Source organism: Podarcis cretensis (assembly GCF_951804945.1).
Source record: "Podarcis cretensis genome assembly, chromosome: 10".
Classification (NCBI taxonomy): Eukaryota; Metazoa; Chordata; class Lepidosauria; order Squamata; family Lacertidae; genus Podarcis; species Podarcis cretensis.
The window spans coordinates 18,256,199-18,282,379 of record NC_137179.1 but is presented as its reverse complement, the minus strand read 5'-3'; the positions used below and the strand labels follow the sequence as shown (position 1 = coordinate 18,282,379).

The window sequence follows — 26,181 nt, the reverse complement described above, 5'->3', positions numbered from 1 at the left end:
ACATACTTGAAAAGCTTGCTTTAACTAGAAAAAGCATTGTTTAACCTCTTGATTCCAAGCTGAAAACAGTGCCTGTTGCATTTTTCTGCCCTATAAGATTTTATGATAATGGCAAATCTGTTAGTAAAACTGCCTGAAGGCACACTCCTGAGGTGTGCTGTGTTCAAAATTACAAATATATTTAGTAGACATAACACTGTGTTAGCTGGATGTTAAGAATGTTGAAAGGTATTTTATTATCATTTCAGACTAGTAGCAGGCAGCCTACAGTCTCAATTTAAAAACTTAATGTTAAAAAATTAGTGAAATGTTATATTACCTGGTAATTATATGCACTTGGGAACTGACTTTGGGCCAGAAAATAAATTCAGTATAGCTATGCTTTTTTTGGATTGCACTAGTTCAGCCTGCAGGTGGGAGAATGCATATTTAAATGTTCCCTTTTCCAAAATTTGCATATTAGGGAGAAAGATTCAGTTTAGCTTCCTGTTCCACCACATGTGCAGGGAGGTTTTGTTTTGTTTTTAGAGGAGTCAGGCATGGTACAGTGTAGAAACAGCTTTTTAGGTTTTAAGACTGCTGAATGTATAAACTCAGTCATTTCTTGGAACTCTGATTTTTGATTATCATTATTTTTGGTAACTGAGGGCTCTTGAGGAAACGTGTTTCCCCCTCCCCTTTCATTTTTCTTCTTGTGAAAGGATGTTCAGTATGATGATTCAGAAATGATTTAAACCTTCTTTGGGCTTTTGTCTGAACATGTGAGAGTTATAAGTGCTTAGGGGGCAGGGTGTGCATGCAAGTTTATGCATTTAGCATGAAGAACTGAAGGGGGTTTCAGAGTGATCTTGAGATGAAGAATAAAAGGTGGCATCTAAACAAGAAAATGTTGAGGTAATTCAAACTGTTGAGGTCTTCAGTTACTTCACACAGACTAAGTAAGTGTGTGTTCCAGTCATGACAAAGAGGTAAGATTTCTAGATTTCCTAGAAATTACAGTGCACTGTAGAACAGTTGGCAATGGAACTGACCAGAGGGAAGTCAAACTTTAATCTTAAATTGTGACCAGGATCTGTTGTGAGATGTAAGCCTTGTTGAATGGATTGCAAACAGTGATCACAGTGCTATCAAATATAACATCTGTAAGTGCAAATGAAATTCAATACAGACACTTTTAATTTCAGAAGAGGAAACTTAACAAACTTACCAGTGAATAGGTCTTAGTAGCAGTGAACATCACCACATCTTGTGGCAATGAATTCCGTAAGTTAATTCCATAAGTTAATTTTGGACTCGGTTGAAAAGGTCATACCATCTTTTTGTAGCAGTTTATGCTAGTGAAATGTAACAGGAGTTTTGAACCTTTTTAAATTCTTCTACAAAGTATCATTTTACACTCTGTAATAAATGCCATTACGAATTGTCAGCATACGGTTCTATATAGACTCTAGTGTTCAGTACTGAGATTCATTCACATGGGCAGAAAAGAGGAAAATCATATGTGACTTCCACACTGGTGCAGCTTTCTGCATACTCGGTATAAATAAATGTAGAATATTTGATTGTTTCCAGGGCACTATGCCACTGCTAATAAATGTGGTACAAAGAAAGTATCCTTTCATATAGATTAATTGATAAAACAAATGAGGACAGCGTCTCCATAAACCAAGGAAGATAATGAAACTAGGGTCCTGAGATGAAACAGAAACTCTTTCTGGTGATGAAGCTGATCACAAAATGTAACTTGATTTAAGGAAATTGCTTCGCAACTGAACACGAAAACTTGGTTCTGTATTGTGAACAACTGGAAAGTAAATTATGTTTCCTACTTTGAATAATGCCAGTGCTGTTTCTTTGTTGTGTAGAATCAAAGCAGGAAAATTGTTGCCTTGCTAGAATATGAAAATAACATTACTTGAGTGGCATGGAGAAGAGACATGCATTGAGGATCTTGCAGCTGGTTGGTATGGCTACAGTATGTGTAAGGAGTACCATCCATTGTGTAGAAGATGTAAAGCCAGGCAGGATGAATAAAGCCAAGGATGGCATTATTTCAAAGAGCTACACAATGATGTGTGGGGAGGTGGTAGAGATGGAGCCTAGCCTACCATGAAGTAGCTGTCTTACACATGGATCTGGTTGAAGGGAGTGTTCTGATGGTGACACATGGTGTAGTTTTACTGTTGAATATAAATAAGGCTGACACTATAAAATTGGCTGGATGGGTCATGGGCAGGATTTGAAATATAAGCAGTGGATTACTGAAAGAACTAATAAAAGTGAAGTTCAGATAATAAAACACATGTAAAACAGCTAATAAAAAGTAGCAAAAAACAAACACCAGGAAAGGAGGGGTGGGAAGAAGAAATTTATGTTGAAAAATGTATATGAACATAAGGGACCTCTGAACAGGAGGTGTCTAATTTTGATTGTCAAATCTGTCCCCTGTGCTGTTCACTTACTGGCTCTATTCTGTTCCACAAGAGCTCCAGCAAATATCATGTACAGCCACATGTTACTGGTAATGCTTGTGATTTCACAACTAAAAAATCCTGTAAAATGTTTGGAGATGAGATTATCATAGGACTGATGTGCAGGGTTTTTGAATCAATGTTACTGTAGTAGCTGAGATTTTTATTGTATTTTTATTGTATCATATTTTTAGGAAGGAAACAGCTGGTTCCAATTAACTGCTGATACACGCCTCCAGAAAGTGTGCCCCTAATAAAACATGACTATCAAGAAATCATTTTTTTTTTTTTACATTAGACCTAGTTCCTCCAGAAATACTTAAAGGCATGTTACAATATAAAAGCAGAAAACATTTTTTAATTGCAGACCCAAATATGACACTTAAAAGCAAACAATAAAAACCAGGAACTGCACAGCAGTTGCAGAAGAGCAATAAAAAATAACAGCAATATTTGCACAACCGTTATATTTTAATGATTTGATTTTACTCCTAAACAATGCTGCTATGTTTTGTTTTGTTTTTCAGTTTTCTATTCTTAGGAATGTTAAACTCTAAGGGTGGTATTCTCCACAATTCTCCACACTATGTGTACTCTTACACAAGTAGATAATGTATTTTTAAATAAAAGCCCCACAGGAAAAGGGTTTGTAGCAGCTACGTACAAAGCCTTTGTCAATATTACTTTTGGGAAATTGACCAGTTTAAAATCTACATAGAAGATGGTTGGGGGCGGGGAGTATTGATGAAGAAAAATGGGAATGGCTATGGAGAGTGAGTCTTTTTAAGACCATCTCTACTAGCGAATTGGCTTTAAAAATGCACCATAGTGATATTATTATTCTATAATGCTTTGCCACTTTACTTCCAGATCCTTTCCTTTGTGCTGGAGGGGTTGCAAGAACAAGGGTTAGGGTACCTTTTTCCATTTGGTGCAATTTTGGTTAACTAGTTTTGCAGAAAAAGTAAGATCATCAGGGACCAGATTCAGTTATCATAAGAACATGTTTTTTCTTTATTTACTCAAGGGAGTAAATGAAGAATTTAAAGCAAAAGATCTGTTAATAGTTTTATTAATAGCTGTTCATCATACAAAGTTCAAAAATGGAATACTTTATCTGATATCAACATTATGAACAGATGGAACAATGTATGGAATTTAGCCCTTCAATAAAAACTTATACAATAATCTTTATTGTCATTGTCCCATACAGAACAACAAAATTGAAAAAATCTACATCAGACATTAAAAAACCCACAAGCCTGATATCCCAGCTATCCCAGCCTGGTTAGCCCCTAAAAACTCTGATACCCCATAACTGAATACAATATACTCACATAAAGACTACCTTACACTGCGTTTAAAACCAAAATTGCATTTGGATAGAAACTGTTTCTCAGGCGGCTAGTCCTAGTCTTTATAACCCTGTACCTTCTTCCAGAAGGCAGAAGCTGAAAGAGATCATTTCTGGGGTGCGCACTATCCTGCACTATCTCTTCAGCTTTCTTATGGCACCTGGAAGCATAGATTTGATCCAAATTGGGAAGAGTGCACCCAATTATTCTCTCCGCAGTCTTTACAACCCTGGACAGCATTGTTTTTCCCCTGACCGTGCAGCTCCCAAACCACACACAGAGACCATAAGTTAATACACTCTCAACAGTACAATAGTAAAACGCCATCCTTTGAGAGATGATTTTTCTGGCGGATTCTCAGAAAATATAACCTCTGCTGTGCTCTCTTTATCAGGTCTTTGCTCTTTTCTCCCCAGGTTAGGTCATCTCTCAACTCCATTCCCAGAAATCGAAACACCGAGACCTGTTCCACACACTTCCCCTCAATAATAAGTGGCTGAATATTCAATTTACATTTCCTAAAGTCCACAATAATCTCTTTTGTTTTCTTTAAGTTAAGGAATAAGTTGTTTTTCCTCCACCACTCCCCCAACTGCTCAACTTCCTTCCTATAGGCCACCTCCCCCTCTCCAGCCGTGATTAAGCCAACCACTGTTTTATCATCTGCAAACTTAATGATCTTATTACTGGGGTATTTGGGGGCACAGTCAGCTGTATAGAGCGTATATAAAAGTGGGCTCAACACGCACCCCTGCGGCGTCCCCGTATTCATGATGAGATCCGCACATCAAATTTTTGCTTGGCACATCAGATTTTTGAATGGGAAGGTAGGACTTTATTGAATATATCAAAAAGGAACAGTTACATATTTTTCTCTCCCCACCCCAGTTTCGCAAGTCATTTGGAACAACTGAGTCTCTCTGTGAATAATCCATTGTCTTCTGATTGTTTTAAGCTATACTTTACATATTGTATTTATTTTCTTTTATAAAAAATATTTATAAATTACCCGCTCATAACAATGATCAAGGCACTGAACAATATAAACATTTAAACCTCATGAAACCATAAAAGCTGACTAGGTCATTCTTAGCAAACTAACTGAAATCAATGGAGTTATGTTAGTCATGGCTAATTTAAGCCTAGTGATTTCAGTAGGTATAATCTGAGTATGACTTAGTTGGATACCATCCATAGAAAGCCAGTGTTGTGTAGCAAAAGTCAAAATAAGCTAAAACACATTAGATATTCCCTATATTGGGTGATATAAGCAAGTTTAATGTTAGTTTTAGAGATGCTTCCAGAAGCAGCAGCTGCATACTCAGTAGTTTATTATCTTGTGTCTTTGTGGCTTCAGTTCAACCAGTGTTTCTGGCATTCCCTGGCTTCAGGTGTAATGCATATGAGAAGACTGAAGAGGATGTTTAGCAGATACTGATGACCCCTTCTGTTGTAATGTTTCACTCTTCCATATTCCTTTGTTTTCATTCTGCATTCTTAATTCCCATGATGAGAGATAAGAGGTGGCTGTCCTACATGTAAGCTGAGTTCCTTGTTTCTTTTTCTTTTGACCGTTCCCGGCTGCATGTTCTCTGTTGATGTCTTGTTCCTGGTACTTGACCATCTTGTCTGTGAAAGAAAACGCTCCAGCTGGCTTGCCTGATAAGAAGAAAGGAAAGTTTGCTTGGTTTAGTCACTCCACAGAAACTCATGGTAACGTTCCAATGTACTCTGTGTCCATCCTTTATGTGTACGTGTATGTTTCTGTGTAGTAACTGTGTAGTCCGTTGGTGCATGTCTGTGTCTTTCTATAGCTTCTGCAGCATTGTGCACTTGTGTATAAGGTGGTAATTATTTTTTGGATCAACCTTTTCTTCCTGATGTCATCAGAATTGTATCCCATGCTGCTGCCAAGAGCTCCATCTAATGTCTTATTTCCCCAAATAATTTCATTTTGTGTCCCTGGGGCAACCATGTGATAAAATGCTAACCTGAGAATATTTTTTTTGAATGCTTTTCCCACAGCAAGTGAATATTTCATTATTCCTTAGGTGACTTATTTGAGCAGACAGGTAAAATAAACTTATTGGAAGGTATTGGAATAGGGAGTTAATAGCAAGCTACAATGTTCTAGATGTTTAATTTTTTCTTAAAAAGAAGATTGTACAAAATTATATTAAATATAAAAAGCGAAGGCACTATTATCAGTTTTGTTGGAGGAGTAAAGGCTGCTGATATATAATTCACCAAGCTTTTCTGCTATATAACCTACATTCAGTTTTATAGGATTCACCCTCCTTTTCCCAGGGTGTTGCACAGCCTACACTCTTTAGGCTCAACCACACTTCGTTTGTGCTGTGATTTCTAGTCATAGTTCCTATAAGTTCCCTTTTTTTTTTGTTTTGTTTTGTTTTGTTATCCTACCGCTTTCCCTGGGAAAACCTGTGGTTTACTGCTGAACTTGGGTAAATGTTGATTGGCCTTTCTGCAGATTCAGCAATAAACATTGGCTTTTCCCAGGGAAAGTGGCAGGACAAAAAAAGAACCTCTTGGACTCGTGACTAGTAATCACAAACAGAAGTATGGATGAGCCCTGTTTACATTTACACAGGTAGACATACTGTTTTTAAAAGCCGAATATCTTACCATGTGTTGCTGGCGGGGTGGGGTGGGACTTATATCATTTTAACCACAAAGAAGATTATTGCATCCAGCTAATTAAAGTCATTAATATATTTTTATACAGTCTCTTATTAATTTCTGACTACCATCAAAAGAAAACAATAGAACCTGATGAATGGATGCAAAACATTTCAATTGTGTTTTTGACAGTCTTCTTCGAAAGTGGTAGATAAAAATGTTTCAAAATATTTTCAGTGTACTGACATTTTTAAAAAAAGTTTTGAAGGAAATATCAGACTTTCTAAAGCCCAACTTTTCAGTTGGACCAGAAACAAAAGGTGACAGCTCTACTTTTCTCCCTGTTGTGCAAGAAGGTGATTGTGTGGATGAATTATTAGAATAAAATATTGTTTTCATTATCTTGGATATCTTTCAATAATACAGGGCATGCCATAAAACCTCATAAAGTTGTATAAAGTTCTGTGGTCTGAGGGGCTGCCAAATCATCTGTCCAAACACATTGTGTCACCCTTGAGTAGTCATTTTATTGTATTTAGTTCATTTTGTGTACTTTATTTGGAGAGCAGAAAAATATTAGGTGAGAAAATTGCAGCACTATGGATATAGTTTGAATATGGTTAATTGAAATGGTGGAAGATTCAGGACAGACAGGAGTAAGTAAGCACTTCCTCACACAGCACACAGTTAAAACTATGATATTTGCTATCACAAGATGACCATCAACCTGGACAGCTCTTGAAAGGAATTAGACAAATCCATGGAGGATAAGGTTATCAATGATTACAAAGCAATGATAGCTATATTACCTCCAGTATCAGAGGAAGTGTTTCTGAAGTTGCTGTGAATCAGGAATGGGAGTGCTTTTGCACTAGGCATCAGGTTGGCCACAGTGAGAAAGAATGCTGAATATTATAGGCCTTTGGGCTTATCCATAAGGGCTCCTCTTATTATCTTATAAGGTGGGGGAGGGGTTATTGGGTTGTTGCTGCTTTTATTTTGAGGTTTTATATTTTGATTTTATTCTGTGAACCACCCTGAGACCTGCAGATATAGGGTGGTATATAAATTCAATAAATAAATAAATTCTTATCCTGTTCTATGACCAGTGCTGGATGACACATTGTATGCATCCTTCCAGGAACTCCTACAGCCAAGTTGGTGCCAAATGTATTTCTCTGCTTTCCTTTGGACCATATCAACGAGACTGAGAGGGAATATTGTTGTTTGGACAGGCCAGGACCTGTGACAATCCGGGGAAGTCACTTCAGTGCTGCTAATGCAGCTGTTTGGACCCTGGAGGCACACTTCATTGTCTCTCGAGACAGATGCCAACTTCATTGTCTCTCGAGACAGGATGTTTACGATTATTTATTTATTTATTTATTTATTAGATTTCTGTACTGCCCTTCATCCAAGGATCACAGGGTGGTTTGCATATAAAAACACAAAATACATACTAACAGTACAAATTACATACAAAAACAGTAAACCCCCTTCCCCCGCAGCTTAAAAGGCCATAGATTGCTTTATTATCCAAAGACCTAGGAGATAATATGCATAATAACAGTTAAATTTATGCTATGCTGGCTACCTAAGTGCTCTACTAAAGTCTGTAATTTTCATCAGGACCCATATTTTTAATTAAGCAAGGGCTTAAGGGCAACCACATTTTTTTTGCACTTACACACTCACTTCACAAGTGAAAATATTATGGGCTAAGGGCTCGTTACTGCTCTCTTTCCTGGTTTGGTTTAAAGAGCCCATTGCCTGTACCTTATGACTAGTGTGGGAGAGGTGCATCATGGAATAAGTAGATTTTTGTGTCTATGGGGAAGATGCTAGGCTCTAGTGGCTGAATCACCCCTCAGAACCAGTAGTCATTCCTTACTGTAGAAAGAAAGACAGTATTAAAGATTTGGTGCTTCTTAGTCATTTAAAAGAGCAACATAAAAAGACCTGCCATGGACAAACAATTGGTTGTAAAGGTCACAGATCCCTGACAAGCTCACTATTCTTAAAGATAATATGGAGTAATGCCTAGATATCATAATTCTGCTTTAACATTATTTCTGTACTTAATAATCTTTCACATATATAATTTATCTTTCAAAATATATTCAAGTGACCTACAGAAGTTCACTTCCCTGCAGGTATCTTGAGGATTCTGCGAATACCCTCTGCATCCTCCACATCAGGATGCTATGTTTCATTAAGTCTTCTATTCAAGTTACGGTATACAGGGCCTGGAAATGCACCAAATAGCCTATTGTGAAACATTCATGTCAGGGAACTGCCATCGGAGCCAGAGGGAGAGGGAGGGCTCCAGAAGGATTCCGGAGAGCGTCCGGGGAGGGAGAGAAGCAGCCCATCTTCTGGGGAAGGAAATCAGCGTAGCACCAGTGGAGAAGGGGGGAAGATGGGGAAATCGGCGAGGTGGCTCCATGACTCCTCGCCGGAGACCAGCGGGGAGAGCATGGGTCCTCCGCTGCCCACACCCTCCCTGCGCAGAAGGCTTCCACGCAGGGAGAGTAGACGGAGACTAGGCGTCAAAGAGCTTCTTTGCTGGAAGAAGTTCAAGAAACGCCCACTGACGGATTCTGCCAGCGATTGAGACAGCCACGGGTGAGTGGCTGTCCGGACAGAAAGGGTGTTCACTCAGGCAACCCAGCCACGTGTGGCTCCGATTTTACGCACGAGCAACCCCTAGAACCATTACAATTCACAATTGTCTTCTAGAAAAGTATTTGTGGGATTCATATCATTCAATGTTATTATGTTAACTCATGTGAATTGTTCAAAGTGTCAAGAAGCCTTAAGATTCAGAATGATGACACACTGATGTGGAGTGTAGGAGAAAACATTACTTCTGCTTAGCTTCTTAACTGTCCTCTTTTGATGTATTAGAAATAGTCAGTGGCTGTCAGCCTGTTAAATTTCATGTATGTTTTATACTCCCAAACTTATGTAACTAATGTATAGAGAACAAATCTTGTGTTATAGCACTTTCTAATGGGTTACTCCAGTGACCTGAGGTGGGTTGCAAAATGAGCAAGAAACAGCTTGTGTAAGTGAACTAATTCATACAATCCTTCCAGAATATAGTTTCATGTCAACCTGTGTTAAAATGGGTGTATGGTGAAATGGTCAACTTTTTCTTCTCTATGCATATAAATTACACGCAAACTTTGTGACAAACTCAAAAGGGGAAGAAACCTCACTGGCTTATCACTGGCTGACTAGTGACTATCCAGGTAGTGGGTTGATTCATAATGTGTGTACAACCATGTTTACCTGCATCCTAGCTTCTCAAGACTATTGTATAAATCTACTCTAAATCTCCTTTTTCACATTTGTGCTGTGCACCTAGATGACATGCTTTGGATTTTACCTGCCCTGTCCAAATCATCAAGTGTAGAGTAGAAGCAAAAGCTTTATACTGTATTTACTTTCTGTCTATATTTAGTGTGAATTGCTTGAGCCATAAGTGTGATTGTTTTACAAAATGCCCAGTGTGTAAGGCAACCACAAAGTTTCCATAGAGGGCAGAGTGATAGTATGGTACATGTTGACTAAATTACCCAATGAAACAATAATATAACTTGCTATTCCACATGCAAAGCAATGTGTGCATTTATTTAACTAACATCTCAGTATGCCAGGTTGGTCGTGTGGATTGTTCCTAATTTTGCATCCTAGAATGTTAGGACAACATTGCCCTAGAGCTCTAGCATTATAGTTATTCACAATCACTTTTAAATCACCTTTTCGCTGCCTTTTCCTCAACACTGCTCTTTCAGTTTTTGCTCATTTCCTGCCCATAAAGCATATTCCTGTTTGGACTGTGCACTGTTCTTTAAATCAGGATTTAAAAAAATAAAAATAAAAAGCTTATATATGGAAAGACAGTTGTGCACAAAAACAAACCAATATTTTGCAAGACTGAATGAAAGCAGAATGGGGGGGGGTGTCTGTGTGACTTTAGTTTGTGGAAGTTTAAAGTTTAGGGGGCTGTGCCATATGGAAATGGCAATAAGAGTATCTTTGTGGGATGTAAAAATAGTTCAGGAATTTTGTATCACATTGTTTGAAACAAACAGGTTAAACTTCAGGAAAATGTTATCTTAGTGCTTTTCCTCTAGTCACAATTCATTTTCCTTATTAATTTATGCTTTTTTGCTAAGCCAGCACCTTCACTGCCAGGAACTGCACATTTGTGTATTGCAGACTAATTACTGACCTTCTATTTTCATTCCTCTGATCCATGTAGTGAGCATGCCCACCAGTGAGACGGAATCTGTGAACACTGACAATGTGGCTGGAGGAGATATTGAAGGAGAAAACTGTGGAGCACGGCTGGCGTGAGTTTAACCATATTTATGCTTGTGTCTTCCTTATTCCACCATGGAGTCTGACGGATAGTTAAAGAGTAAACCTTAAAGACTTTCTTCAGAATTTGCATTGCCAGAGACTCATTCTTCTTAAATCAGAATGAGAGAACATTTTGAATTAGATATTCCCTTCCAGGTCTTAGTCCAGCACTCTAATCACGGTGTCACACTGGTGTTCTGGAATGAGATATTCCCTTGTTCTAGAACTTCAGAGCTTCCCATAGAACATTATTTGTATCACAAAATAGCTGCTACTTTCATAAGACAGAGTCCAACGTTCATTGTCTTCCATTTATACTTGTTTTTTATTTGAAATACATAAATATGGACTCTGAGAAGAGCTGTGTGAGATTATGGCTTCTGAGAGTGCTTTTCCTGTGATAAATTTCCCACACAGCTCGCTCTGCAGGGTGCTTTCAAGACTCCTTTCAGATTGCTTTTGATACTGTAGGAAAAATTAAAAGGACACTGAATGCCAAGCCTCTATTTTCTGTCCCACGTCCCATAGTGTCTTTTATTGAGCAATGTAAAATGCAAACAATGGTGGTACCAAAACAGTATATTGGGGTCAATGAAGGGGCAAGGTGTGGTTTGGGGTGAGGGGATAGGCTAGTATATTATTATTATTATTATTATTATTATTATTATTATTATTATTATTATTTTATTTATTTATACATACATACATACCCTGCCCATCTGGCCGGGCCTCCCCAGCCATTCTGGGCGGCTTCCAACAAAATATTAAAATAATATTAGTAATGCATCAAACATTAAAAGCTTCCCTAAACAGGGCTGCCTTCAGATGTCTTCTAAAAGTCCATGTCTCATGTCTAATATTTCTGGACGAAAAATAATAGTATATATATATTATATTAAATATAAAAGTGTGAGCTGTTTGTCTGAAGGGTGCTTGCCCCCGCTCCCATTTCCTTTCTGGCACTGCCTGTGGGCATGAAAGGAAGTGTGTTATTTTGAAGTCTGCACCATGTTTTCTGTTAGCTCTAGCATACCAAAATGAAGAGCAGTTCAAAACCAGGTTATTGACTCTCCACAGGTATCCTCCAGATGAGGATATTTTGTTTGATAACTCGTCTATTCAAGTTACACAGGAGACTTGGGCAAGGTGTAAAAGGAGGAGGGTTTGGTTAGGTATAAAGGAAGCAGGTTTGGCAATGTGGTGTTGGCAGGGCGGTGGTGGGTTGGTGAGCAAAGCAAACAGGGACACCAGCCCCTAGTATTGATATTTGTGGTGGCTAGGGGAGGTTCTGAAAACTCAATATTTTCCATGAGTTTGCCCTAAATATATCACCAGAAGGGACTTCTGCCATCAAGAACATGGCCCAGAATCCTCTCTCTTCTAGGTTCATTTCCAAACAAGTTTTGGTGACTCAATTCTGCTGTTGTGTTAAATCCCATGACAACAGCAAAACTCAACAAAGAACATAATTTTCTGGGTCATTTTAGAATTACTTTTTGTTGCCTTAAAATCCATGACGTTGATGGGCGGGAAGAGTTGAGCAGTGGAGGAAATATGTCTTTGTCATATCTTTGGAAGAATTGCTTGGGGGAAATTAGGCTATGTTCTGAAAAGTATGGACACTCTTTATGGAAATATTCAATATAAGAGCTCAGGATTACTTTTTGCAGTAACAAGTAGCTTCCTATAGGTAAATAAATATATAACTGAATATTTGCTTCTGTGGTGCCCCCGAGGTCTGTACAGGCCTGCCCTCTAGCACATAGTATTCAAGGACATACTGCTTCTGACCCTGTAGTTCCTACAGAACCATCATGACTAAAATACATTGAACGACTATATCTTCCATGAATTTGTCTAATCTCCCTTTAATGTAATCTACATAGTAGTAAATTCGGTAAATTAACCATCTGTTGTGTGAATAAATACCTTCAAAGAGAATCAATGAGATTGTTGGTTTGAAGTAGAATGTAGGTCTATGAAAATGCTGAATAACAAAAAATGGTGTGAATTACCGTCACTGTTGTTTTGAGAGATCTTAGCTGTCTCCAATAGTTTTTAAAGTCATTTCAGCTAGAAAAGCACACACACTTTCTGTCACACACATACACAAAATTGTCAGGGAGAGCAACAGATGCAAACTAGTAAAGGGTGGGTGGATATTATTAGGTAACCTGTTGGCATGGTAGAGATGCTTAACTGCAGCGTCTAATGCACAAGAGATACAATTATCACATGCATGATGTGTGGAAGAACTGCCACATCTGTTAGCTTAATTAAATAAAATGTTATTCAAAATGCCACTCAGCCCCTTTGGTGAAAAGTAAAGAGATAACATTGAATTTACCCAGTGGGATTATGAGCAATTTTAAATTCATTTTCCCAGTGAGGGCCAGTTTAACATTTTAAGATGTCCCTAAGCACTAATAATTTGCAGACCCATTAATGTTCGTTGTTGATCTGTCCTCTGTTGCAGGGCAAGGATACCAAGTGGAACCCTTGCTCCAGTTAAACAAACCTACTTTTTTACTTTTATTTCTCTTCTGCACAGTAAGTGCAACAGTTAAAACAACTTTCCATTTCTTCCAGAGACATTAACATATCAGGTGTAATATTCAGAATACAGTCCAGTTAACTAAAACACGTTAACCTCCCCCCCCCCCCAAAGTATAGTATGGTTATTTCTTGAGCTGGTAGAAGTATGGTTTTTCTTAACTGGGATCCCTAAAATTAAAGGGATCCCTAAAATTAAATTCAAGGAGGAATTTAACACTGATTCTGCTTCTCAGTGTTTTGCTGCTAACTGCATTTCTCCCTAGACAATTGTTCCATTTTCTTCCTTTGTTAACTTTTCTCTTTAACCTCTTTTCTTCCTACTCACCAGTTTTCCCTGTGTAAAGGCTGTAATATGTTGCTTTTTCACAACCCTGAGATGCTTTTCTTTTGTCTTCTTATCCCCCCAAATCAGAAACATTTTGACCTTTGTGATGTCTGACAAACATTTTAAAACAAATGGGAGTTTCTACTAAATTTACTGTTCCATCTCTACACCTTTTCTGTTTCCCAACCATATACTTACAGAACTAACAATACACCAACACTGCCCTGTTCCCCCACCATCACCCTGTTCCCTTCCCAAAATTATTAAGTATTAAACAACAACAAATTGAGTAAATCAATTATCTTCTTTATGGTAATTATCTCTACTCCATCATTTTATTTATTCATTACATTTACACCTCTTATTTCCTTCAAGAAGCATACATATACTGTGGTACCTCGGGTTACATACGCTTCAGGTTACAGACGCTTCAGGTTACAGACTCTGCTAACCCAGAAATAGTATCTCGGGTTAAGAACTTTGCTTCAGGATGAGAACAGAAATCGTGCTCCGGCGGCACGGCAGCAGTAGGAGACCCCATTAGCTAAAGTGGTGCTTCAGGTTAAGAACGGACCTCCAGAATGAATTAAGTTCTTAACCAGAGGTACCACTACCACCCCACTACCCACTACCCACTACCACCCTCGTTTTATCATCACAGCACCTCGGTGGATAGTTTAGGTTGGGCCAAGAGTTAGTGCTTGGCCCAAGGTCACCTATTAAGAATCATGACTATAGTGGAAATATATCTACTCATGTATCTACTCTGAACTTAACCCAAACCTAAACCCAAATATAAACTTAAGTAACTAAAATAATCTAGCAGTTCAAAAGCACGTCAAAGTGCAAATAGATAAATGGGTACCGCCCTGGGGGGAAGGTAAACAGCATTTCTGTGTGCTGCTCTGGTTCGCCAGAAGTGGCTTTGTCATGCTGGCCACATGACCCGGAATTTGTACGCCGGCTCCCTCAACCAATAAAGCGAGATGAGCACCACAACCCCAGAGTCGTCCGTGACTAGACCTAACGGTCAGGGGTCCCTTTACCTTTTAAACTAAAATAACTCTGAAGTTCAAAGTTAATCCCAAGTTTGCAAGTCAGAAAAAAGCTTAGCCAAGTGGTTACTTGGATCCCTTAGTTCCAGCAAATAATGAGAAATGAATAAGCAAAGGTGAATATTAAGCAAAAATGAATAATTTTGTACTTTGGTTCTAGTCAGAGATGGGACCACCATAGTGGGATGATAACACCATTATCCAATCAGTGGTGAGATATGCACCTCTCCCAATTTGCTTCACACTTTGTTTTGGAAACATCTAACTTCTATCCTTATACACACCCTTTGTTCCTCAAATGTTGTGCATGTTAACTGGCTGGTAGGTTTTTTCTTGGTGCATCTTTGAGCTTCTGTGCTATTGTCAAGATTATTCGCATCATGTTCGTAGCATTGTTATAGGTTCACCAGCCATGACACTGTCAAGCAAGAACATTTGTGTACCCATTTGCAGTGCAAGTGCCATCATTGCACAAGAGTCCATCAAGGCAACAGGTCACACTCCTGTTCTAATCCCACTCTCATCATCATCATTTTTTATTTGTATGCCACCTTTCCATAGTTAAAAAACAATGCTCAAGGCAGCTTACAACATAACAAGATTTACATAATTACAAAAGTCATAAACAAATAAACCACATCAAAAAAATACACAACCAAATGGGAAACAACTTCCACATAAATCAAAATCTAAAACTAAGAATACAGCATTAATATCACAGTTTAAAATGACATAGGTAAAAAATAACAGCAATTTAAACAAACAAAAACAAAACTGAGCCCGCTCTGCCCAGCAGTGGCAGCGGCAGCAGTCTTTTATAGAGCCCATCAGGCCTTGCTCTAGGCCAGGTGGTCAGTGGCAGGACTGGGGCCCTCAGGTGCTGAGCAGGGGAGTCCAGCTATAAGTAATACATGGGTGGCAGCTATCTGCCCATGTATTACTTGTAACACTACAAAAGAGAGGTGCACTCTATCTTTTGTTGGTATCCTCCTATCTCTTAAATATTTCCTTCATGTGGAAACAGATAAGAATGGTTGTCTATATGGGGACAAGAACATTTTGCAGTACGATTTGGGACAGCATTATTATTATTATCCCACCCATCTGGCTCTATTCCCCCAGCCACTCTGGGGAACTAGGTTGTATAGTTGCTGTTTGCCACATTGGTATAGATGTGGCTGTTTGCCACATCTATACTAATGATATAAATTGGTGTCTTTTTCAAGCTAGTTTAAGACTGTTATTAACTGTTATAAGCTATATGTTGCCTTCTTAGCACTGACTACATGACTATTGGTCACAAGATGCCTATTTGAAAATCCTGCCCATGCTGTTGCTGATGCCAGCTGGATGCATTTAGCTGCCACTGTCTGGAAGTCTGGCAAAGAGTTTAATGCCATGTATACTAGCAGTTCCACATATCTTGCTGGACACAGGAAAAAAACCCTGCTTTAAGAAGATTTATAAGCAGTTTTCACAGTGATCATGTGAATCAGTTTCTAGACTGAGCCTTAAAGGAACTAAATCTATGCAGATACAGATAGGTAGCCGTGTTGGTCTGCCATAGTCAAAACAAAATAAAAAAATTCCTTCCAGTAGCACCTTAAAGACCAACTAAGTTAGTTCTTGGTATGAGCTTTCGTGTGCATCTGAAGAAGTGTGCATGCACACGAAAGCTCATACCAAGAACTAACTTAGTTGGTCTTTAAGGTGCTACTGGAAGGAATTTTTTTATTTTGTTTTAAATCTATGCAATTCAGGAAGAACCTATTAATTACTCAATGGACAGGCTCCTTGAAAAGAAGGGTGGTGGCAGTGGGACATGGTGCTTTTGGAATCTTAGCACTTAAATAAGCCATCAGTCATATCTATCTGATTCCTAGCACCATCACATTTATACCCCTTCCCCCATGTTTGGCTATAACGGACAGAGGATAAGCCTTCAACAGTTCCTTCCCACTAGATTGTGGATATAATCCTCAAACATTTAGAATGATGCAGTTTAGGTGGTTTGCTGCTATATATCATCATCCTGTATTGATTTTTGGCCTCAGTGACAAAAATAAAATAAAATCTGTATAGAATCTGCAACTATTTCTTATTTTGTTCTTTCTCTTTGCATGGAAATTAAGAGAACAGATCATATGCTTAAGATACAGTTATTTCTTTTTTTCTCTTTCAGGCACCGGATATCTAAATCTAAGTTTAGGTAAGCACTGCAATAGTTTTTTTTAAAAAAAACAAAACCAAAAAACCCATCTTTACTGAAGCTTTGAATGAACATTCCATCAATCTTCATGCTGCTCCTGTTGTAACTAGTTATGGCAATGATACAGTGCCAGCTAAAGATTTTGATTAGTAGGTTGCTGAGTTACTTCCTTTACCACTCTGATGAAGAGGAAATCTAATTAAGATTGGAGTGGTTAACAAGACTAGCTTCCACATTGCTGCCCCTATGGCCGTTGAAGCCATGATGAAGCGAAAACCCATTAAGAAAGAAAAGGAAGTAAGTAATTAGAGGAGACTAAGAGTCAGGGTAATAGGTGCAAGAGGCCTGTATGGGGCTGGTCTCCCAGGGCTTCTCCAGGCCTTTCCTTGAATATGCAGCTTTCACTGAAAAGGTAGTTCTTCAGTGATTTGCTGCTCCCTCATGAGAACTTCTGAATGTGTTGTGGGTAGGTGTCAAATGTGTTCATATATATAGTAATGTCATAAGGCAACCTTCCCCAATCTTATTGTTGTACTACAAACCCCCATTGTCCCTAATAATTGGCCATGTTGGCTAGGAATTGGGTGGGTAGGGGCAAGATTGGAGAAGTCTGTCATAAGATGTTGTTCTTTATTAGGAATTGTAGAGGAGCACCTGTTTGTCTCATAAAGTGTTGCTATAAGATTCACATGTGTTTATAGCATGTTATTTTACTGGTTGCTGATTTATAATGTATTTTGTGCTTATCCATAGCAAGAGATTGAGAGAGATAGGCATGGCAAAGGAAGATGCACATGCCACTTTATATGAGCTTTAAATACGCCAACCCAAACCCGTTGCCTTTATTATCCAGGAGCCAAGTGTTGCTTGGAAACTGGTTGCTAGGCAAGCTAAATTGTGAAGAGTAGGGGCTGTATAATTAGCTTTAAATACTGGTACTTGGTGTAGTTAGTAATTACTCCCAGAAATCACTGTGACACTCGTGAGGGGCTACGTGTTCCAGGAAACATAACATAGCATTGTACTAACACTCTGTCTCAGCAAATAGTAGCCCTAGCTTTGGGTTCAAAGGACAAAATGCTAGACCTTGCTAACACAGTTTCTGAAAATAATTCTGGGCAAGGCAGTTTCTGTTGTTGGGACCTTGATGGCTGTTAACCTCTGCTATGAAATTCTGAATAGTTTCAATTTGTATTAGAGAGACAGGAAAGGGACGACTTTTCCATTGCCTTCTATAGGCAAAGATTATGCCTGTAGTTATTTGGTAATTGAGAGATTAATGTTTTATGTAAAAGAGCCAGGGGAACATCTGTAGCTGCTGGTAGATGGAGATATACGGTAGCATCCTAGCCACCAACATTGACTACCCACTTTGGGGTGTTTAGAGCTCATCTTCATAAATTGGTTTCAAACTGAACAGCAGAGGTTGAACTTGGTGTTTGGGTCAGTGGCCTTGTGTGGTCTTGACTTCCATATGAAGAGAAAGCAAAATAGGAAGCAATAAACAGCTCCTTTTACCCTTATCCAAGAGAATATTCTTTTTTAGATTTGGGCCCAAGCTACTGCTGATTAAAAGGGGTATGTGTGTGTGCAACTGCAGTAAAGAATTTGCAACCCTTTGCATCCCTATGTAAGTGTCCATTTTGTATAAAATCTTGCTATTCACAACTAGTAAAATGAAATTTAAAGATTATAAGGAAGAATGAAAACAGAGCTTGCACTATGATTTGTAGCTTGCTACAAATGTGTGCACATTGTGCCATGAAGTCAGTGCAACACAGGCTGGGCTATTCAAGAGAAATAGTCTGCTTACTTTCATAAGCAGTCCATGCCCAAGAGGGCCTCTTGTAGGAATACTATCAAGGCTCTGTAGGCTTCACTGGACCACTGGACAACTATACTGAACAATGTGTAAATATGTTGTCTTTTGCTTCTTTCATTCCATGTCCAGGCAAACATAGAAAACACTCCTCTAGGAAGCTAGGCCAGTAAATACAAATTAATAATTGGAGGTCAAAGGTGATCTCATAGGGTTTTGTAAACAACTTGTTTGGTGCACAGAGCAATCATAATTACAGGTTTCTTTCCATTTTTCAAGCCGCTACTGGCGTAGATGGAATCGGTTCTGCAGACGGAAATGTCGAGCTGCTGTCAAATCCAATGTGTTCTACTGGCTCGTAATCTTCCTTGTGTTTCTTAACACCCTCACAATTGCCTCTGAACATTATAACCAGTCAGATTGGCTCACTGAAGTCCAAGGTATGGAGGATTCGGTTTTGTTAAAATAATGCTGTGTTTTATTTATGAGAGTGTACATAATATTATAGTTAATTGAAATTTTATTTATATGTGCAGATAAACTGAATTTAGTGTTCAAAAAGTAAAACCATTTAATTGCATAAGCAGCACTGCAACCCCAGAGTCAGCCATGACTGGACCTAAAGGTCAGGGATCCCTTTACCTTTACCTTTTTACCAGGGAAAAATACAAAATATTAAAAACTACCTTCTCAAAATATTCTCTATTCTGCTCCATGGTTCTTATGATTATTTTCTGGCCAGCTAGCATAGGGAAGGGAGAATATGAACAGGCACTAAGGTGCCACTATATGCAGCCCCATGTTCCAAGAGCATAATAGTATAATTAATCCATTAAACTAATCAAATAATCGGGTCCCCAGTCCTCTGTGCAACAGTGCAAACAAAAGAGGCAGACTATGTTGAAACATCACAACTATGTAATACGGGGATGGGGAACCTCTGACCTTTGGGCTTCATGTCACCGCAGAGGCTTCCCATAAGGCCCCCAGGGCTCTTGCTCCTTGAACCATCTACCTGATTCTGGACTTATCTCCTGATTGTGGCAGGAGAGGGGAAAGCAGCAAATTGCAGATGCTGGGTGTCTGGTATGAGAGTAAAGAGACTTTAACCCTTTCCCCCTAACTGTGGTCTCTGATCCAGGTCAGGCCCTTGTGCCTGTAATGTTCATTGCCCCAAATGATCTGTTGAAAGTAATGTTAAAAGCTATTTCCATTTGTGAGGGAAACAACTACTGTTTCCAGTGAGTGGTTCTTCACCAGTGGAAATTTCAACGGGGGAGTGGGAGGGTGTTGGTGTGTAAGAGAAAGTGGGGTATTGGGATGCAGCAGGGTATTGGAATGCAGCATCAGATGTGTGGTAGAATTCAGCTGCTATATTTTTCTGAGTTATCAGAAAAGGGAAACAAGAATAGAGATTAAACAAAATTATACTGAAATTCAAATATTTAGTTTGGACATCAAGGGTTACATCTTGTTCTGTTCTTTTCAGATTTAGACCCACTGAAATTAATGGGCCTAAGCTAGTCATATACATTGATTTCTATTGGTGTGCCCTCTGTCTAACTAACATTGGCTACAACCCTAGGATTTGTTATCAACATTTGAAAAGTTGTCCAAAATGTCTGTAAAAACAAAACACAGGTTAAAAGTTCACAGTAATGAATTGCTGAAGACAGCAGTTGCAAGGGATAAAACCTAATTTGAAGATTTCTGCTCTTCTTACAGTCTTTCTGTTATATTTGTCTTTTAGTGCCACTATAATGATCATTATTTGTCTATTTATTTTTATGAGACACTGCCAATAAGGTACTGCTGGCTCTTTTCACGGCTGAGATGCTCCTGAAGATGTACAGCCTGGGTCTTCAAGCCTACTTTGTCTCTCTCTTCAACCGCTTTGACTGTTTTATTGTGTGTGGTGGAATCCTAGAGACCATCTTGGTGGAAACAAAGATCATGTCACCACTGGGTATCTCAGTGCTGAGATGTGTGCGACTGCTAAGAATTTTTAAAATCACAAGGTATTTCTCTCCCCACCCCACCCCACCCCACCCCCTTAATTTTTATATTTAATGGAGTTCATGCAGCCAAAGGGAAATGGCTCATTTCTGTGTGGAAATCTTGTGTGCAGTAATGTCTTAGGCAAATATTACTTTCTGGAATCATTTTTTACCAGTTATTCCATCCCTGACTCTCTCTTCTTGCCATGTATATGTGGCAGTTTAGATAATAGATATCATTATTTGTTTTGTTTACAGACTGTCTTATAACAAAGTTCCCAAATAATAAAAAAATTAGTTTAGTAATGAGATAACTAATAAAGTACAGCATATAAACAGGTGCAGAGAGTCAGAACAAAGTCTTCTCTTGGTGCCAAAATGACATTATGGTAGGCACTAAGTGAGCATTTATGGGGAAGACAATCCATAGTTGAGGCGCCATCGCTCAAAAAGGCTCTCTCTCCCATAGCTACACTTCACTTGGTGTGGGGCATTTGGAAAAGGGCCTCTGAAGATCTCAGGTTTCAGGTAGGTTCTTGTGAAGAGAGGCATCCATCTAACTACAGTCGTACCTAGGTTCTCAAATGGAATCCGTTCCGGAAGTCCGTCCGACTTCCGAAAACATTTGAAAACTAAGATGCGGCTTCCGATTGAGTGCAGGAGTTTCCTGCACTCAATCAAAAGCCACAGAAGCCACATCGGACGTTCGGCTTCCAAAAAAAGTTCACAAACCGGAACACTCACTTCCGGGTTTGTGGTGTTTAGGAAGCAAAATGTTTGAGTCACAAGGTGTTCGAGAACCAAGGTATGACTGTACTCTGTTTTGTTTTGTTTAATAATATTTATTGAACATTTTCAGATATAACAGAAAAAAGAAATGAAATAAAACATCCATTTTGTAACCTTGTATTCATTGACATCTTTCCAGGACTTCCCCACCCCACCCCCTCTTGTATTCCAATTCTTCCAAATAGATTCAACAAGTTCTTACCCCAAATTTTAAACTTATTATAATTAACCCAATGTTAAAAATATTTTTCCCTCCCCTAAAATCGACCCCACTCCCTTCCACGAATTTCCCTCTTTAATATGCAGAATAGGTTAAAATAAAAGAAAATAGAAAAAAGAATAAAATATAGTTTAACACCCTTTGGATTCCAAATTTCCCTCCCCCCTTTCCCGGTTGCGTTCCCCAATGTCCATCAATGCCTGTTGTCATCCTGAAGATCCCACATCTAAACCAAAATCCTTCACAAGTCCACTTTGCCGTCTTTTTAATAGTCTTTGCCATCTTTTTGATCATCTTTATTTTCAAACGTCCAATCTTGGAAAAACTCTGTCTCAAAAAGGTCCATTTTTTCCATCCAGATCTCTATATTTAAGAGTAAAAACTCCAATTTTGTTTCTTTAAGCCTTTCAAGTCTGGATGTCCCAAATGTTCCCACTTCCAGCTTTATCCAATTCTTGTTGTTCATGTTGTTCTTATTATTCTCTCTCCTCACTTTCCTCTGGTTTCTTTCCCTGCTCCACTGCAAAAATGTTCCAATTCCAAAAGCTTCTAAATCCCCTACAGAGGCTTTGTTATTCAGGAACAAAACTTTACGTCAAGTCCCTTCCATTCTTCAATAGATAAATCTATTGTCTCCTTTAGTGTAGAGACCTCTGTAGACAAAATAGTGTTCCATTTCTGCAGTTTCCCAGGAGATAAAAGGTCCAATTCAAATTCCATGCCAGCAATACTTGTAATGTCCCACAGCCCCTCTAGAGGGATTGTAGTAGCTCAGTTTCCTTCCAGATCGCACCCAACAATCAAAGTAACTTTTTATTCCTTGTTTCAAATAATTTATATCTAATTTGTAACAAATGTAACCGGCAAAGTCCTCGTAACAAAGTTCTCTTTTTATTCTTCAGCTTTGACAGCTCCTTTGACAGCTGTCAAAGCCTCTATTTCTCCTCTCCCGGCGCTCTCGCCAATCGCTCCCGGTTCCCGGGGGGGGGGTTGCATTTTAGCTCACCTTCTACTTTTCTCCTCCAGCCCACTTATAATTTTCCATCGTGAAATTAATAACTTTATCAAACCAAGGTAGCACTCGATCTTAGTTGTTAAATCCTTTGCTTTAGATCCTCTACGACAGGGGGGAGACGGACTTCCTTTTTGCACCTTCCCCGCTTGCTCCAAATTTAAATTTTTTTCCCCTTTTTAAGTCCAGTATCCAATTACTCACGGGTTGTTCTTTAATCCGAATTTTCAATGGAAGAAGTCAGCGCTCTCCGCCAAATGGCATGCGGCTTCGCTCGGCAGGGGAAGCGAAGGACTCATAGCACCACACCCCCGCCCCTGGCACCCGCTCCGTAGCCTTTAAAAAGGCTCCTTCGCGGGTCGGGGGGCGCAAACGGTGCCCGCGAGTCACCATGCCCATGGGTTTCAGCGCCCATGGTTTTTGAGGGTCCCCACGACGCCGACGCGGTAGAACCCAGCCCCTGCCGAGCAGGCTCCCTCCGGAGCTCGGAGGGAGTCCGCCATTCAGCGATGGCACCAACCCAGAAGTCCCTGTACTCTGATTCCTAGTCATAAAGTCCCTTTAAGATCAAAACCAGCACCTTGAATTGAATCAGGCTCAGAAATGGACTGAGTGTCAGTGAAGCACTGTTGCGATATACTTGTATTGCCTGGTCCCAGTTAGCCATCTTGCAGACGTATTCTGAACTGAACATTTTCTGTAATGATCCCACATACAGTGCATTGCAGTAGTCCTCTTTCCCTCCAGCATTTCATAATCATAAGATATTTTGACTCCACAATGATGAAGATTCTCATAACCATTTGCGTGGCTCAACTCTATCTTCATTATATGACTCCTACCTTAGGAACCTGTCTATTTTAAGTTCACCACTAGAGGGCTGTCTCTGGGTGCTCTCATTATTATTGCTGCATTTTACGCACCAGGTTAAAGGTTTATTTTAAACCAGACTTTTAATGAAAATGAGTTTTTACCTGCCTTCTCTTTTAGATTCTGTTGAATTTTATTGTGATGTTTTATCTTGTAGCTCTAGTGGTGTTTTATCAGCTGTCATTAGGGCTCTTATATATTTTGCACTCTTCTTTTATTGTTAGCTGCCTTGCAAATTTTAATTGAAAAGTGTGGTGTAAGTGTTTAAAACACATAAATAAATTGCACAAGGGCTGAAAGTTATCAAGATAAATTTGAATTCTGCTTTGTGGGATTGGCCTAGTATAAACATTATGATGACCCCACCGCAATTCCCCAGAAACCAAGAAGCCTGGTCCCCTTCATCCAAGAATGAGCACACACAAACCAGATTTTCAACCAATCTGGCTTTGATTCCAAACTGTTTCCCCATCTGTTCTTGTTGGTTTTCACTGAGCTGATCTCTTGAGTGAGGTATTCTGGCTTGCTTTGAACAGCTGTGAGTGTTGTAATGAGGTTGGCTAGAATGTAACTTACTGAAGCAGCACCTACTAATTGCTGTATATTTATAACACTTTTTGAAAAGTAATCTTCCCGGCATGCTAGGTGCAGACGTGGTGGAGGACTTGTGTGTTTTTCACAAGTGGCCATAAAAATGCTCATTAACTGCCGTAGGTCACATTATCATAGGGAAGCTCACGAATGGTTCATTTCTTCACAGGCTGTTTGGAAAAGGCATGTTTATAGTCACCATACAGCCTGCCTGAAGGTGATACCTGATGCAGATGAGCAGTATCTGCTCTGGACAGAAGAAATGTAACCACCTTTCTTTTGGCTCTTCAGGTATTGGAACTCTTTGAGTAATTTGGTGGCTTCCCTGCTCAACTCTGTGCGCTCCATCGCCTCCCTGCTGCTACTTCTCTTCCTCTTCATCATCATCTTCTCCCTCCTAGGGATGCAGCTCTTTGGGGGCAAGTTTAACTTTGATGAGATGCAAACCAGGAGAAGCACATTTGACAACTTTCCCCAGTCGCTGCTCACTGTGTTTCAGGTATGGCTTTATTTGATTTATTTACGTAAATGGCGGTAGATTCAATGACAGTGTAACATGGTGAATAAAGCTCTTGTGCCAATAAAAATTATAATAAACATTCATTAAAAGCCAGTTGGAGTTAATAATAATAATTTTGCAGCATTTTCTAAAAGCCAAAGGTGGGCCTCCTTGGGGACATGATTTCATAACAAAGAGGCCACCTCTGAGAGGTTCTATAGCCTAACATCTCATGGAGATCTTAATACAGGAATGGGCTTGTTATAGGAAGAAGCACTCTTGGGAGAAGCTGAGGTCAAGTTATTTAGTTAACAACGTTGTTGGGGCTACTTCAAACCTATAGAAGCAGCATGTGATACAATCTTGGAGGACTGTACCATAATGCTGTGAGATCTCATAAAAGACTCCCTGTTGTTAATAATCTGCACAAGAGATGCATTCAAGCATAGATTTCTGGTGTAGAAAGGAGATAACATGTAGAAGTATTCAAATCTGCAATCCCCAACCTGAAGTGGTACAGTTCTTACTAGGGATATGCAGCAGCTTCAGATAAACCCTAAGTTGAATCAGGGGACTGGGTGTGTGTGTTCGTGTGTGTGTTTGCAAATCACTGTGAGTTCTGTGCTTTTGTTGTGGGGCACACTAAGGCTTTTTGATTTTCAGATAGTTACAGCTATCCACCAGTACAGGGACAGTTTCACAGATGACTCAGAAATTGCTATTAGAGCATCACACTCTCACTGGGGATGCCACAAACACCTGCAATATGATTATTCACACTGCAGTATTTTCCTACTTCTCCTCCCCATCATATTTTATATTGCCCCAGGAAAGAGAGTCTTGGTACTTCATTTGCAGGTATGGTGCTGCTAATGTGCCTGTTCTAGACTGTGCTCATTATGCCTAAAAGAGCACATCAGATGTTAACATTAAATCTACTTTTCAGCTGTGTTCCCAGACAAATTTTAAAGAAGTCCTTAGTGTGTGATATCTATGTCACAGGTGTCACCAGAGAGCCTACAAGACATTTGTAATGTCAATTAATGTGCAAAGACAAGCTACTGTACAGATGATGGATAAAGATGCCCGTTCCTGCATGGCAAATGCCAAGGCACTTCCCCTCCATAATCCGCATTAAGAATGGAGGTTGCAGCACATGTTAGGGAGGGCTTCTTTAAGATAGAATTTTGTGTTCTCTCTAACAGATTTTTTTGCAGGTTTTCTGCAGGCTGTCTAACATTGTGTGTCCCCCTATTGGTGGGAATGTGTCGTTTAGATCCTGACTGGGGAGGACTGGAATTCGGTGATGTATGATGGCATCATGGCTTATGGCGGCCCCTCTTTTCCAGGAATGTTGGTCTGTATTTACTTCATAATCCTCTTCATCTGTGGAAACTGTATC

The 26,181-nt window shown here is 39.3% G+C and overlaps 1 protein-coding gene and 1 long non-coding RNA gene across 9 annotated transcripts in view; one reads left to right on the top strand and one right to left on the bottom strand.

Annotated features, from left to right (window-relative positions):
* The window catches only part of CACNA1C (calcium voltage-gated channel subunit alpha1 C), a gene marked incomplete at its 5' end in the record, with an annotated part of 458,067 nt that overhangs the window by 301,241 nt on the left and 130,645 nt on the right, over nucleotides 1-26,181 (top strand). For 5 of the 8 annotated variants that reach the window (XM_079992108.1, XM_079992110.1, XM_079992109.1 and 2 more), the window contains 6 exons: nucleotides 10,737-10,827; nucleotides 16,956-16,982; nucleotides 19,081-19,241; nucleotides 20,594-20,819; nucleotides 24,572-24,779; nucleotides 26,056-26,176. In XM_079992108.1, coding sequence (XP_079848234.1) covers nucleotides 10,737-10,827; nucleotides 16,956-16,982; nucleotides 19,081-19,241; nucleotides 20,594-20,819; nucleotides 24,572-24,779; nucleotides 26,056-26,176 — 834 coding nt within the window. Of the gene's footprint in view, nucleotides 1-5,424; nucleotides 5,540-10,736; nucleotides 10,828-16,955; nucleotides 16,983-19,080; nucleotides 19,242-20,593; nucleotides 20,820-24,571; nucleotides 24,780-26,055; nucleotides 26,177-26,181 lie in introns of those variants that run through there. The other 3 variants (XM_079992115.1, XM_079992114.1, XM_079992113.1) reach the window with 1 other exon arrangement.
* On the bottom strand, nucleotides 5,084-10,845 carry LOC307225299. The gene is made up of 2 exons (XR_013842828.1): nucleotides 10,707-10,845; nucleotides 5,084-5,485 (listed from the first exon to the last, which is right to left on the bottom strand). It is a non-coding gene; the product is annotated as an uncharacterized lncRNA (long non-coding RNA).